This window comes from Merops nubicus, unplaced genomic scaffold, assembly GCF_000691845.1.
Source record: "Merops nubicus isolate BGI_N331 unplaced genomic scaffold, ASM69184v1 scaffold16048, whole genome shotgun sequence".
NCBI classification, from domain to species: Eukaryota; Metazoa; Chordata; class Aves; order Coraciiformes; family Meropidae; genus Merops; species Merops nubicus.
The window spans coordinates 49,153-62,601 of record NW_008626486.1 but is presented as its reverse complement, the minus strand read 5'-3'; the positions used below and the strand labels follow the sequence as shown (position 1 = coordinate 62,601).

At 43.6% G+C, this 13,449-nt stretch overlaps 1 protein-coding gene across 2 annotated transcripts in view; it reads right to left on the bottom strand.

The window, feature by feature from the left end:
* Nucleotides 1–6,565: 6,565 nt before the first annotated feature.
* Nucleotides 6,566–13,449, bottom strand: part of GABRR1 (gamma-aminobutyric acid (GABA) A receptor, rho 1) — a 31,292-nt gene continuing 24,408 nt past the window's right edge. For both annotated transcript variants that reach the window (XM_008946026.1, XM_008946027.1), the window contains 5 exons: nucleotides 11,064–11,146; nucleotides 9,778–9,918; nucleotides 9,165–9,317; nucleotides 7,682–7,878; nucleotides 6,566–6,853 (listed from right to left, as the gene is read on the bottom strand). In XM_008946026.1, the coding sequence (XP_008944274.1) occupies nucleotides 6,566–6,853; nucleotides 7,682–7,878; nucleotides 9,165–9,317; nucleotides 9,778–9,918; nucleotides 11,064–11,146 (862 nt within the window). The remainder of the gene's footprint in view (nucleotides 6,854–7,681; nucleotides 7,879–9,164; nucleotides 9,318–9,777; nucleotides 9,919–11,063; nucleotides 11,147–13,449) is intronic.

Below are 13,449 nucleotides of genomic sequence, written 5' to 3'. Positions count from 1 at the left end.
TGAGTTGTTGCGTCATCTTGACTGGTCTGAGGAATATGCATAAATTCAGCTAAAGCAGCAGCAATCTTTTTCACAAAGGTGCAGTGGTGGTACCAGGAAGCAGTAAATGAAGTTAACCTTAAACTGCTTTAACAGGTGTGCAGACCCTGGTAGTAAGCTCTGAGAAGCTTGCACTGAGGATTGCTCGTGCAGTCATGGGCTTCTCAAATTCTATTTTGTTCCCATGTCCTAAGCAGCAGATCTGTTAAGTCTTGCCAGTTGTCCTTTCTGTGCTTGGTCTGTTTAATCCCTGTTGCTTTGCTTCCCAGGCACCTGCATGTTGCAGATCTTATCTAGGTGGTGTTCTCTGTGTCCAAACAAATTGTTAAAGGATCATGTGAATACATAGGGAGGGAGATAATCTTATGTTCAGATAAAAGTTGCTGAGTCAATAGAGTGAAAAAGCAGCTTACTGGTTAATGTTTTCCTAAGCATAGGTGTTGCAGGAAGCTTCTGAGAAGTCAGGCAAACTGTATTCCCCAGGAACTCAGAATACACAAATTAATTCCAGAAACCTTGTGTTTAACAGCACCAGTCTCTAAATGGTGAACTCTAGAATTCTAATCAGGATTTATATTTTATTAATTTCTATATTCAATTCCTAATTTTGGAAAAAAAACATATCTTGGTTTAACTGCACTCCCTCTGCATTTCTGTGCGCTCTAACAGACCTCCAGCTGCTATTGAAGAATTCTACTGAGACTTTTGCTTCTTAGGAGGAAAAAAAGTGGCTAGTTTGACTTCCACTTGCATGCCATGCAGACTGTGTAGACAGCATAACTGTGATGGGTTTTAGACTTCCTGATACTTCAGACTATGTGCTTGTAGTAATAGGACACAATGTCTGTTAATATATTAAAAGCTCAGTATCTTTGGAAAGAAGTGGCAACTGTTTCATCTCTTTCTGTAAGACTGAGAGGCACCATGAAAGGGTTTGTTTTGTATTACCAGCCAGTTATGGTCATGCTCAACTCTTCAAATAAGTATTCCTCCTGTAAGGAGGGTTACATGGGCTTGGTAAGGCTTGTAAGCCTTACATGGGCTGCTCAGCCTCTTGCTTTGCTGTTTTCAAGGTGGAGTGTTGGGATCCCAGTGACAGCAGTCACGCTGCATTGGGTTGTCTCCCACAAGCCGATGGGCATTCCAGCCTTCTCAGTTCTCTTTGTCCAAGCTGGCTGTTGGCTGCATCCTCTCCCAGTTCCTTTAGTTAAACAGTTCTGCACTAAAAGCATGTCTTAATTTTGTTGTAATCATTGCTGGAATTAAAATGAAAGTGAGGGACTGATTAAAGATGAGTTGCTATTGATAAAGCAATTCAATTGTGACTGAATTTTGTCTTTTGATGCATATTGGGATGCTGCATGACTTCATTAGAATAGCGTGTTCGGTTATTTTTTTTCCCATAGTTTTTGGTGTGATTATGTAAGAGTGAGGGTGTTTTGAGGTTTCCATTTCAGTGTGCCATAGTGAGCAGTTTATTTGTGATGGGTGAGTGCTTTTCAAATGCAATATTTTATGATAATCTTTATAACCTTAAGACTGTGTTAACTATTTAAAACATGTTAGAATTCATAGAATAATTGGAAGGCTCTCTGGAGAATCTCTGTTAGGTTAAACCTGGTCTAGCCTCCAGCTTGAAGTGGGATTATCACCAACACTAGATCAGGTGAGCTTGGCTTAAAGACTTTTCAACTTCCCCAGGCAAGTTAGTTCTGATTTGTCTCAGAACGCTTGTTCTTAAGGTCCAGAACTAAAGCAGTTTGCGACTTAATGTTTGTAATTTACTATTGCAATGATACTGTATAGGAAAGAAATTTATTTCCTCTGGGAATAAAACTCACTTTCATTTTCAGTAACTTTTTTTCTCATAAATCACATGTATATGAAAATATCTGGCATGTTTTTTAAGTTACCCTAACTTCAGTCTTCCCCAAGATGTTAGTAACTCAAGAACATTGGAATATTTGTCAGGAATAGTACTTTTAGTAATGAAGCAAAATGTGTAGGTAATCAACTGTAATTGCTGAAATGATTCTAAACTACTGATAGCAAATTACAACTGTTTAAGGATGAGGTGATTATGTCCAGACATGAAGAACTTAAAGCCTCTGCCAGCCTACCCAGCCACAGTGTTTACTTATCTAATGTTTGTCCTGGAACTTGAGGCTTACTATTTCATGGTCCTGAAAGTAGCAGCCCATCCACAGAGCGTTTGTCCCCCAGCCTGTCTAGATGCCTGCTGCTGACACCCATGTTTTGTTGGTTGTGTTAGGGAGCAAAAGTGCATCCCTCTGAAGAGTTGTTACCCAAACTCTCTACGAAGCCGAAGCTGGGTGAGATTGCTGGGGGGAGGGAGGGAGTGTATGGAGTCCTTGAGGCACTAGTTGAAAGGAAATGTATCTGACAAACTCATCAAGGATTTTTCTCAGCCACAACTGCATCTGAATGTCCTTATTAAATAATATAGTGAGAAGCCAAATTTCTCAGTGCTAGGAAAGATTGAGGTCCATGCGGTTGATGGTCCATTTATGCAGTGCTATCATTTATGATTCTTCTAGAGTAACTAAAAATGAGGAGTTGTAATTTTTCTTAGTTGTCCTGTTTATATATACACTTTTGGTTCTTGGAGACTGGAACATGCCTCACATCCTACAATTTGTTGTGCTTTCACAAATTTGTTTCAGCACTGAGCAGCCCTTATGCGTTGTACTGTCACCAAGCCACTTGTGTCCCACGGTAGAACGTGATAGATGCGGCTCCCAGTTGCTTTTCATTTCTTTGCTGCTTCTTCAGTGCCCATCAAATACTATGTTGCCATATAAGCAAGTGAAGGTGAGAAGGGTCCCAGGGGTTTCCACTTGCTCATCAGGGAGTTTGGGTCTGTTTTGTACTGAGACAATCACTTCCTTAGGCATGCAGAGAGACATCTAATGACTGGATTATTGTCAGAAAAAAGACCTTTCTTCATGCCTTCCTGCTGTTCTATCTGTTGCTGGCTGAAGTTTGCTGTCTCGCTGCTTCACCCTGTCAGAAATTACCAGCATCCTTAAAGACTATTAAAGGCTTCAGTCTCCAAGGCTGTTAGTCTAGGCAAACTCACAGGCAGAACTTGTCTATCTGTAATCCACACAGATGTGCCAATACACTTCCAATACTCTTCGGCTTCTACAACCAGCATCATCCCAGGCTGGGCTTCGGGTTCACCTCCAAGAAACTGGCCAGAACTGTGTTGCAAAGTTTCTCCCTAAGCAAGATGGAGGACTGGAATGTACACAGTCTGTGGTGGAAAGCTTAATGTCATCTCCTCAGTTTTGTCTGAGTTTGCATCCAGGCTTCTTGTCCGAGCCCTGCCCATGAAGTCCCAGGGCTTTCCAGCCCTGCCCGTGTCACAATACTTAAGAACCATTGGTATTTAAGTGGATCAGGTCCAGAGCAAAAATATAAGAGGTATAAACTCATGGAGATCCTTCTTTTGAAGGTAGAAAACACACAACACTGTACAAATGGGAAGTTTTACTGTGATTCTGAATGGTTTTAGAAATAAACAAAACCAAATCACTCTGATTTATTGTGGAAATGGAAGGAGGCAGTGTTAATGATTGGATACAAAAAACCACTGTAAGGTTAAAAGCCAAAAACTGTATGTAAATATGTTTAATGAGTACAGTTGTTGATAGCATACAGCTATCAGCTGTACAGGATATACAGGATAGGATATCCTGTACTTATAGAATACATCTATAAACACATTTATATAAGACTGAAAAGGCACTAGAGTTTCCCAAGTAAAACACAAGTAAATTAACAAGGTAAATCCAAACATGGAGGTTGGGGAATCTTTAGGGAGACGTGCTGGAAAGGAAACTTTGAAAATCACATGGGAAGTTAGAAACCAGTCTCACACTGAAAGCTGGGGAATTTGAAAGTCTGGCTCCCATTTGTATCTTCAAAATCTCCCTTAATACACTGGTCAGATGACAAATAATAGATGTAGTGTGAGATTAATGAGTCTATAAAGGACTGTACAGTACTGCAGGAAACAACATAGCGTTAAGCTTCTTAGGAAGCTGGAGAGCTTACTTTAAAATCTGGCACTCCTGTTCATGCTGTTCTTAAATTGTAGAAATAAATGGGTTTGTGCAATGCTGAGAATCTAAATACATTCCTGTGCAAGTAGTGCCCGAGAAATCTTGGAGCTATTTTTGTGGGGGAAAGTGCCATCAGAATAAGGAGAAATGTAGAGTGACCAAGCCTGGTGTCCAGCCTTTCATCTGCTTTTGCCAGAGTGGCCTTCCTAACTTCGTTTGACTGAAAGGTTTATGGTTTAAGACAATAGGGGGGATTTTTAATGTCTTGAAAAAAGCATACTGGAGAATAATATGATAGGAAGAAACTTGATAAAACAAAGCTAAGACAGTATGTTTATGTGGGAAAAAAATAAAAAGCTATGTGGAAATGAATAGTAAAACTATGTTATGGGTGGATGAGTCTTAATGATTTTTAGCTTCTCTGATTTCATTGCCTTACCTAAGGAGCATGGCTGTAAGTGGAAGGTGAGTGTTGGTAGTTCTGCTGGTCGTGATTTCAGCAGTTGTAAGAAACGTGGAGTGTGTTCACATGACATTTATTTACATAGGAAATTAAAGCAACAACCAGCAGTGTTCAAACAACTGCAAAGTCTGTGTCACGAGCCTGATAGTAGCGTGGCAGCTCAGCCAGTCCAGGGCAGATTTCACATAAGATTCACTTTCCTTTTGGAGACACAAATGCTTTGGTCTTTTTCTCAGAGCAGCTACAGCTGTAAAAGAGAACAGCCTCTGCTGGGCAGAGATTAATGAATTTTGTAATTATGTGCAAAAGCATGCATTTAAAAGTCCTGCTAATCCAAACCCCGGGTTGGCTTTGTGGGTGCAGGTGTGTGACATGTGGCAGCAGGCCAACTGGATGACCACGCTTTCTGAGACACCTCTGGTGCTCCTGTCATTGTAAAGGCTCCTGATTCCATTCAGCCGATTCTTGTTTTCCTGAAGTATTTTATTACTTCTGTGTGACAGATTTTACCTTTTCCATATGGAGTGTTTAAGCTGACTGGCTGCTGTGCAGAAACTGTGATGGAGAGTTGGGATTTAAGTTCCCCCAATGCCAAGTGCCCACAGCTGCAGCTGTGCCTCCTTGCTCCTGCCCTGGAGGGTGCTGAGCCTGCACCAAGGGCACAGTGGGCTGCAGGGTGCCAGGATAGTGGATGCAACCACAGTGATTCAATGATTCTGTTGAAGGTTGGACTTGATGATCCTAGAGGTCCTCTCCAACCATAGCGATTCCATGCAGCACGAAAGCAGCATCAGGTAGTTGCGCCTGGGTCTGTAGTGGAGCTGCTGTCTCAAGGTGGAAGCTCCTGTTTAATTCACTCCAAAGTTTTTGGCATGGTTTCTTTAGTAACTCAGATGTAAAGTCCTTATTATTGCTTTGTCAGCTGTTAAGCACCTTTCTGTTAGGCTTTTACTAAAAACAAATGAACCAGACTTTTCCTGGAAGCCAGTACGATTACTGGTGGCTTTACAGGCTGCAAAAGGTTCCCAGGCTCTACAGACCAGTAACACCCACACTATCCCAGAGAAAAGAGTCTTCTCTTGAAGGAGTTTCATTCTTTTCATAGACACTTGATCATCTTCACCAGATCATTCTGTAGAGAAGCCTGTTTCCTTCTCCAGGAAACTCAAGAGCAAAGGTCCCACTGACCCAGATACACAGGTCCAAGGAGAGCTCCTGTGTTTCCCAGGGGATTTGGTTAGTGTTGCAAGAAGCCTGAGTTTTGCTCATTCCTTAGTAAACATACATTGCAAGCTATATTTTAAAAACACAGTCAAGACAGCTTGGAAAGATTTCATTGTTTTAGATATGATCAGGACAAAGCACAAGTCTGAAAAAATTCCCCTGGGGGCCTGTCAGTGCAGTACTGCTAGGGCAGCACGCACTAAGCAGGAAAAGCAAGCTGTCAGTAACCTTGCCAAAGTGTTTCTTAGCATTAAATATGTTGTGTTGGTAATGACCCTTTCTGGCCTCATCCTGCAAACAGGCAAGTATTTGCATTTTCTTATATTTATTGGTGTTGGATGTGATAAGTCTGCCGAGTTGCAAGATGTATGCATGCACTCAGGTACTTAGAGAATTAGGATTTTAGGGGCACAAAGGATGCACCATATATAAGCAACTGGCAGTTATAGTCACTTGTTAAAATAGTTTACAGTGGCCTGTGAGGCACAAGAAGGAACATAGCTCAGCTTTAAGTAAGTACAAAATTTTGGATTTTATAGCCTATGTTCTGCTGAAATGTGAAACTTGCACAATTTTTATTGCCACAGATGAATTGCATCTAATTTAAAAAAAATAAATCCAGAAAAAAAAAAAATCAAAACCAATCTTCTTTCCAATTAAAACAATTCTCTGTTTTCTGTCTGTCGGCCTACGAGACTGTACTTTCATGTAATGTCACAATGCTCTGTGACTTCGTTAAAGTTACCTGTATTTATGAGAAAATGGACCAGTATATCAGGTTAAATAGAATGTATGCCCCAGGGAATATTATCCTGGAGTACTTGTCGATGGCGTGAGTGTCGATGCGCATGCTGACGTATCTCTGGCTTTTCCTCCTGCCCGAGCCCCTCTCAGAGCCCAGGGCCAGCTGCACCATCATGCGGTCTGGCTTGTCGCCGTTCTCAGCCATGTAGTGCCCCAGCTCGTTCACGTCCCCGTCGTTGTAGCTGCCGTCCATCATCATGGGCCGAGGCTGAGGCAGGCTGCACGCGCAGGGGAGCTGTGGGCACAAGGGAGGGCAGAGTGGCCTTGAGTTCTCTCCAGACATACACAGGCGTCCCCTTTCTCCTCAGAGAAGCGGCAGAGCAGGGGACAAGCCTGGGCAAGTCATGCTGCTGGGACATGAAAGGGAGGATGAGAGGATGGAGCCGGGCAGCAGCTTTTTCCTTCTCTGTTTTCACGTCTGCAAGGCACAGGGCGGTCAGGGACAGAGCAGAGCTGCCTGTGGAAAAGCTGACTTGGCTTAAGCATGGCTATCGGGGTGTAAATAAGGGTTGGACCTGTGCCTCGCAGCTGGGAAAATCAGAGAAGAGATCAGAGGGAAACCACAAGGAGGAATGTATGAGGCTTGCCTCATTTGAAGTTAAGAGCTTACGCTGAAATTTTGGGTGGTTATAATTTAGTGTAATGAAGGCAGAAGCAGGAAATCTGGACTGTTGTGTAAGTTAGATGGTGCCTGGAGAAAGGTGGGGGATATCAGCCATGTTATCTGAGACCCAAAACACAGTATCCATCTGGTACCATTCACAGGTTAGGTTTGGGTCCTCAGTACAAAAAAAATATCTAAAAGTAGAATCCTAAAACCTATCCCATTTACACAGAGAGTTAAGTGGACTCAGAAGAAAGAACAGCGAGCTTGGGTGTGGGCTGTCTGTAGCAATTCTTTATGGCCTTGAATGCCTCGCTGATGGTGTCTTTTTGCTCACCCCACATTCTCCCCAGGCGGATCCAGGCAGCACATTGTAGTTGCAAAATTTTCAACATTTCCAGACATTTGCCATACCCTTCCCCAGGGGCATAAAGCTGCATCAGAGCTGGAAAACCTCACCTTGTCCCGTAGCTTCCTCTCCTTCCGCTCCTGCACCGTCGTCAGGTAATTCACTGCCGCGTATTCCAGTACCGAGAGGAAGACAAACACAAAACTGACCCACAGGTAAATGTCCACGGCTTTGATGTAGGAAACACGAGGCATGGAGGCGTTCACCCCGGTGATGATCGTAGACATGGTCAGCACCGTGGTTATCCCTGGGAATGCACCAGCAGAGAGACCGTAAGACACTTTCAAACCAGACTTTGTCACAAATACAGCTGTCATCACAATTTCCTGACACCCACATTTAACTTGCTGTATTGATCTTCACCTTTGAGTGATGGGTTTCCCGGCCTAAGGAGGCAGAGGTTAATGATGCCCCCACGGGTGATGCTGCCCCATTTTACACCATGGGCACATTGAAAGGGCAGGAGCCCCTCTAGTTTGGTGTTATCCTGGATCCGAGGGGGAATCTTTGTGCATGAGGCTCCAGGCTGGATGAGGCTCTGGGCAGCCTGATCTAGTGGGAGATGTCCCTGCCCATGGCAGAGGGGTCGGAACTGGGTGATCCTTGTGGTCCCTTCCAACCCTGACAGCTTCTGATTCTGACTCTATTTTAGCAGAGGACTTAGTAGTGTTGGCTTGATGGTTGGACTTGATGATCTTGGAGGTCTCTTCCAACCTAAAGGATTCTGTGATTCTATCTAGGTGCTTAAAAAGTACTGCTGAAGGCAGTGTCTACATCTTCCGAAAAGCCATGGCCCAAACCTGGATGCTCCTTTTAATGATGTCTCAAGGCAACAGATGCTGTTTCTAAACAGAGCCATGGATAACAAGCCCATTGCCATCTCTGTCATGGCACCTCTGTAGAGACTCCCTGCTGAAGAATATGACCTTCAGAATAAATGAAGTCCTGAGATGTGTTGCCTGGAATAAGTAGAAGCAAGCTCAGGCTCAAAGTGTGCTAAAATACAACCAGCACTTTGCTACGGGCAAAGCACCCCCTTTATAAGCAGGTTTATGTCCATACCATAGTTCTGCTCCCATGGGGCTTACCAGTGGAGCAGTGCAGCTCGGGTGACCCCTGCACTCCCTCCTCTAGCAAAAGGCAATAAACTGAAATTTTGTAATGCCAGCTAACACAGATTTTCACCTTTTTACTCACTGAAGTCTCTGCAGGATACTGACACTTTGTCTCCGTGTGTGTTCCATCTCTTTTAACAGCAGTAAGAGCAGAGCAGGACATTTTCTCTCTGCTCTGCACCACTTGCACCCCGTGCCTGTGCAAGCAGGGAAGGCAACTCGCTTGCCACCACGGGGCAGATGGAGAGTTTGTAGCATGGGCAGTGCCCTGTGCGGGGTCACGCGTGTGGCCCGGCTGACTCCTGTGCCACGAGGCAACGCGGGGGCAGCACACAGCACAGAGGATTTTGTCTTGACGGTCAAGGCTGCAGCGGCAGCAATTGTCTCTTAGTCCTGCTGAGTACAAGGTTGTTTTTACCTAATGGGACTCTGGCAGGAACTGCTCGGCGATCGATCCAGAAGGACACCCAGGACAACATGACCATGAGGGTGGCGGGGAAGTAGGTTTGGAGCAAGAAGAAGAAGATGTGTCGGCGTAAGGTGAAGTTTATGTAGAGGCGATTGTACCACCCTGGACAACAGAGAGAAGGAAAAAGTGAAGTCACACCAACCTCAAACTGCTTTCAGATAAGGCAATGTTGCATCAGAAGAATAGTGCCTCATTTTCTTTTAGAAAAACACAGTTAATGACCACAGATCATTGCGATTTACAGAAAAGACTCCTTGCTGAACCAACTGAGAAAGTCAAAGTGTCCCTCAGGACCTTCCGGGGAGGATAATATAGCCTGTGCACTCGGAGAGTTTAATTCATGTTAAGGCTTGTTGTGATCTTGAAGAGGGATTGTCTTTTCAGACTACATAACCATCGAGATGGAAGTCAGTGGTAGGGACAGGAGCCTTGGTGTAGAAGAGAGGCAGCTCTGATGGGCCACAGGGAGACCTTCCAATGGACAATCTTCCATGGCCAAGGTTGAGAGGGACAGTTTTCACCCCTTCTTCCCTGGCACACTGGCAGGCACTGTGGTACCCACCTGTGCTGCTGTAAAAGGCAAGCTTTGTGGTGGTGTGGAACTCCTGGATCAGGAACTGGGACAGCGATATCCTCTCATCTGTTTTTAGGGAATCATTGCCATTCTTCCAGTAGAGCATGAGGTCATCTTCAGTGTAGGCATCTAGGAGAACAAAGCAAACCTCCCTGCAGTGCCCCACTATCACACCCACAACCCAGCATGTGCCCATGCACCTTCTGTGGGGTCTCATCTGAAAAGGCCAAATGCTACTACTTAGCTGAGAGGCCTGTTGATGGTGGGTATGGTTGTGGCAAGAAGTGGATGGACTCATTGTCACAGCCCTCAGACCTGATGCCTAGCATATTTTGCATACTCTTCTGTTACTCTGATCATAATTTTGCACACATAATGTGTGTGTCAGGAAACCCACCACATCAGAACTTGAAAAACTGTCCCTTATAAATGTCCTAAAATCAGAAGTAGAGGAGAGGAGACTTAGAGGAAAGAGCCTGCTTGGGGTAACTGGAGGAACAATCTATTAATGGTCTGAGGCATGAAGAAGGAAAAACTCTTGGGTAAACTTTCTGCCTGTGATGTACACAGGAACATTATTAATTTTGTTTTTTAATACTTGTGCAAATATAGTAATGTTAATCCTTTCAGATGGGTTTAGTAGCAGCTCTTCCTGGACTAGGAAAAGAAGGAGAAGGAGAAGGAAAAAAGCTCCTAAAAATTTGAAAGTTTAACTTGTCTCTATAGAAAATCTAGCCAATTAGTGTGTGTGTCACACTTGGGCAAAGGAGCTGCATGTGGGTACAAGCTGGGTTTATCTCAAATAGGCGTAAGAAAGATAAGAGGAAGGTGATGAATATCACTGCCCCATCATGCTTTCTACACCGTGGGTGAGGGGACAGTGCATGTGAAGGGCGTAGGGCCATTTCTTGATATGTATTTGAGGGCACCTGGGCAGAGGGTGCTGCTGGAGACTGCTGACCTGCAGGCTAGTGGCCCTGGTCTCCTGGGGAGTGGGTGGCAGCGGGGCAGCCTGGCTGGCTTTCAGGGACACTGGCAAGCCAGTGCTCACAGCTGGCTTTTAAAAACACATGTTTTTGCAAACATCTTCTGATTCTAGAAGAGAAGATGCAGGCAGGGCGTTTTTCTTAGTGTTGAAGTCTGCTGACTTTGGTTAGAGCTCCCATGAATGTAGCAGCATTTTAATTATCAGTATAATTATTGATATCATTAAATACAGTTTGGGAGCCCATGGGGTGCAGCCCTTGGCTCCACTACACCTCCACTTTACTTACAGCTTTCAATCTCCAGAGAACAGGTCTGTGTATCCAGGGGGAAGCGACTAAAATCCATGTTGCACATTGCTGTTACTGTAACTCTAGAAATAACAAAAGCAACTCCATCATAAACTTGCCTTCTTATGTTACTGAAAAACAGTAAAGCTGTGAGTTTGGTTTTCTATCTGGCCTGCAACAGTCCTCTGAAAATAGATCTATTCCATTCAGCTAAAGGCATTCCACTTCAGTTAAAGTAATTTCTTCTTCTCAGCAAACTATTGTTAGAAAAGATGACTGCAAAATAAAGACATTACAAATTGCTACTAGATGACAAGAAGAAAATGGGAGAGGGCAGAGAGGGCACTTCTTCCTCTTTGACTATCAGCAAACATCTCTCTGCAGAGATCTGTGCTTTCAACGGATGCTCTGTATGATAAAATAATTGACCTTTATCAAAGCCATCCTAGTGCCACGAGGGATGCAGGTAGTTTTCTCTGCACACCGGGAATTTCCAGCTGCTCAGTGAGAACCCGGTGATCACACAGGGGGATCAACCACCAGAGGGCACAGGCAGAGCCTCCAGTTAGGGCTGGAGCTGGTGTGCAACAGGGACCACTGAAGTGCTCTGCCCCACTAATCAAAAGCTCTGGTCTTGGTATACTCTGATTATCCAACTTGTAATTGCATAATTTTGTGTTTGCACTGGAAGCATCCATAAATCTTGTCTCAACTGGCTTGAACTCTAGGGAAGTAAATGAGAATAGAAGTATTAGGGAAAGAATTAATGAATTACAGCAGGGCTGAAGGCAGACAGATGTCTATCACATAATGATAAAAACACAAAATGCAGTCCCTTATGTTAGCAGTCTTTCTCCATGTGTAGGTTCCCAATAACGTTGCTTTCCTATCTGGATTTAATCTTTGAGTGAAAGTATTTGGCTCAGATCTCTTGTGTAGGTGCCAGTGAGGTCTACAGTGGTTTCTAAGACAAGGAAGACAAACTCTGGCAAAGAAGCTTAAAAAAGGGAGGCACAGAGGAAAAATAAAATCTACAGGCAAAGGCAGGCAGGCAGTAATGACCAGTTTGTTCCCAAGAGAAGACCAGCAGTCATACTTCACCAGCATTCATAAAGCACTCCAGCCTGCAGCCACCACTGCATAAAATAACAGAGCTCTCTCAATTTGCTAGTCAAGACATTCACCACCATCTTGTACAGGACAATTTTTTAAGCACACGACTGTGTGTAGCAGGATCTAAGTAGTTTGATATTCTTCTATTCCCATCTGGAAGCAAACAGATGTGGTTTAGACAACCATAAATGCCTGCAACACAGATGACTGCTATCATGCGACAACATGAAAGAGTATATAGGCATGTATGTTTTAGCTGAACCCTATGTCATTTCATTGTTCTTTTTTATTGTACTAAGGACCTGAGCAAACTTTACAAAGGCCTAAGAAACACCTGAACCTTGTCTAATATGCTGAGTGAAGAAGTTGTTTTAATAATGAGAAGGCAGACACTGTTCAGGCTGTGAATCGTAATAAACAGTAAAATAAAAATAGCAGAGAACAAGAAAATTCTTGTCAAACTGATATCCCATAGGGAATCAAGAACTGCTTTGCTTGCCTTCTTTTCATAAAATCGTAAAACAACTCAACAGCCTAAGAAGTTGATTTCCTCACCTTATAGCAGGCTCATCTCTAACTCTGCCACTCCTAAGGTCACTAACACGTCCTTAAAGACCTCCACAGCCTTCACAAGTGATCTGTTCTGCAACCTTATCATTGGTTAAATCTATGCATCTTGCTGTTACTGACCTCCTGTCAGTCACATTTTCCTCCTTTTTTCTCTTTCAGAATACATTATCTACCATCTGATGCTTTATTTATCATGTATTTTGCTGTTTCATTGCTGTGGAGGTGATGTTGACATTATTGCATCAGAATATTTTACAGCAATTTCCTCTCCAACAGGGTTTTAAGGGCAATACTTGTTTCCTAACTGGATGGAGCTGCAGACACGAAAAACAGAAGCCCTGGTTTTAGTTTCTTTTGGAGATGGACAGATGTTCCTCACTCAGCATCTCCAAGTATGAAAGTGTTACTTAACAGAAAGAAAAAACATCCTAATTTAATAATGTACAGACTTAGGTCAGCAATATTCCTCTCAAAACTGATCGACCAGTCAGAAAGTAAGGGAGAAAGTCAGGGTTGGGACCACTTCTCAAACTAAAGAACAAAACAAATTTCACCCCAAATGTCCCCTTGAAGAAGCTGTCATGCATTTCACACGAAATGTGAGCAAATAGCAGGAAGAGCTGAAGTCAAATGTTTAGGTTGCTTTGGCCATACATGGGAGTCACTAGAGGCTATATACCCTTGCTCTGAAGCTTGTCACTTC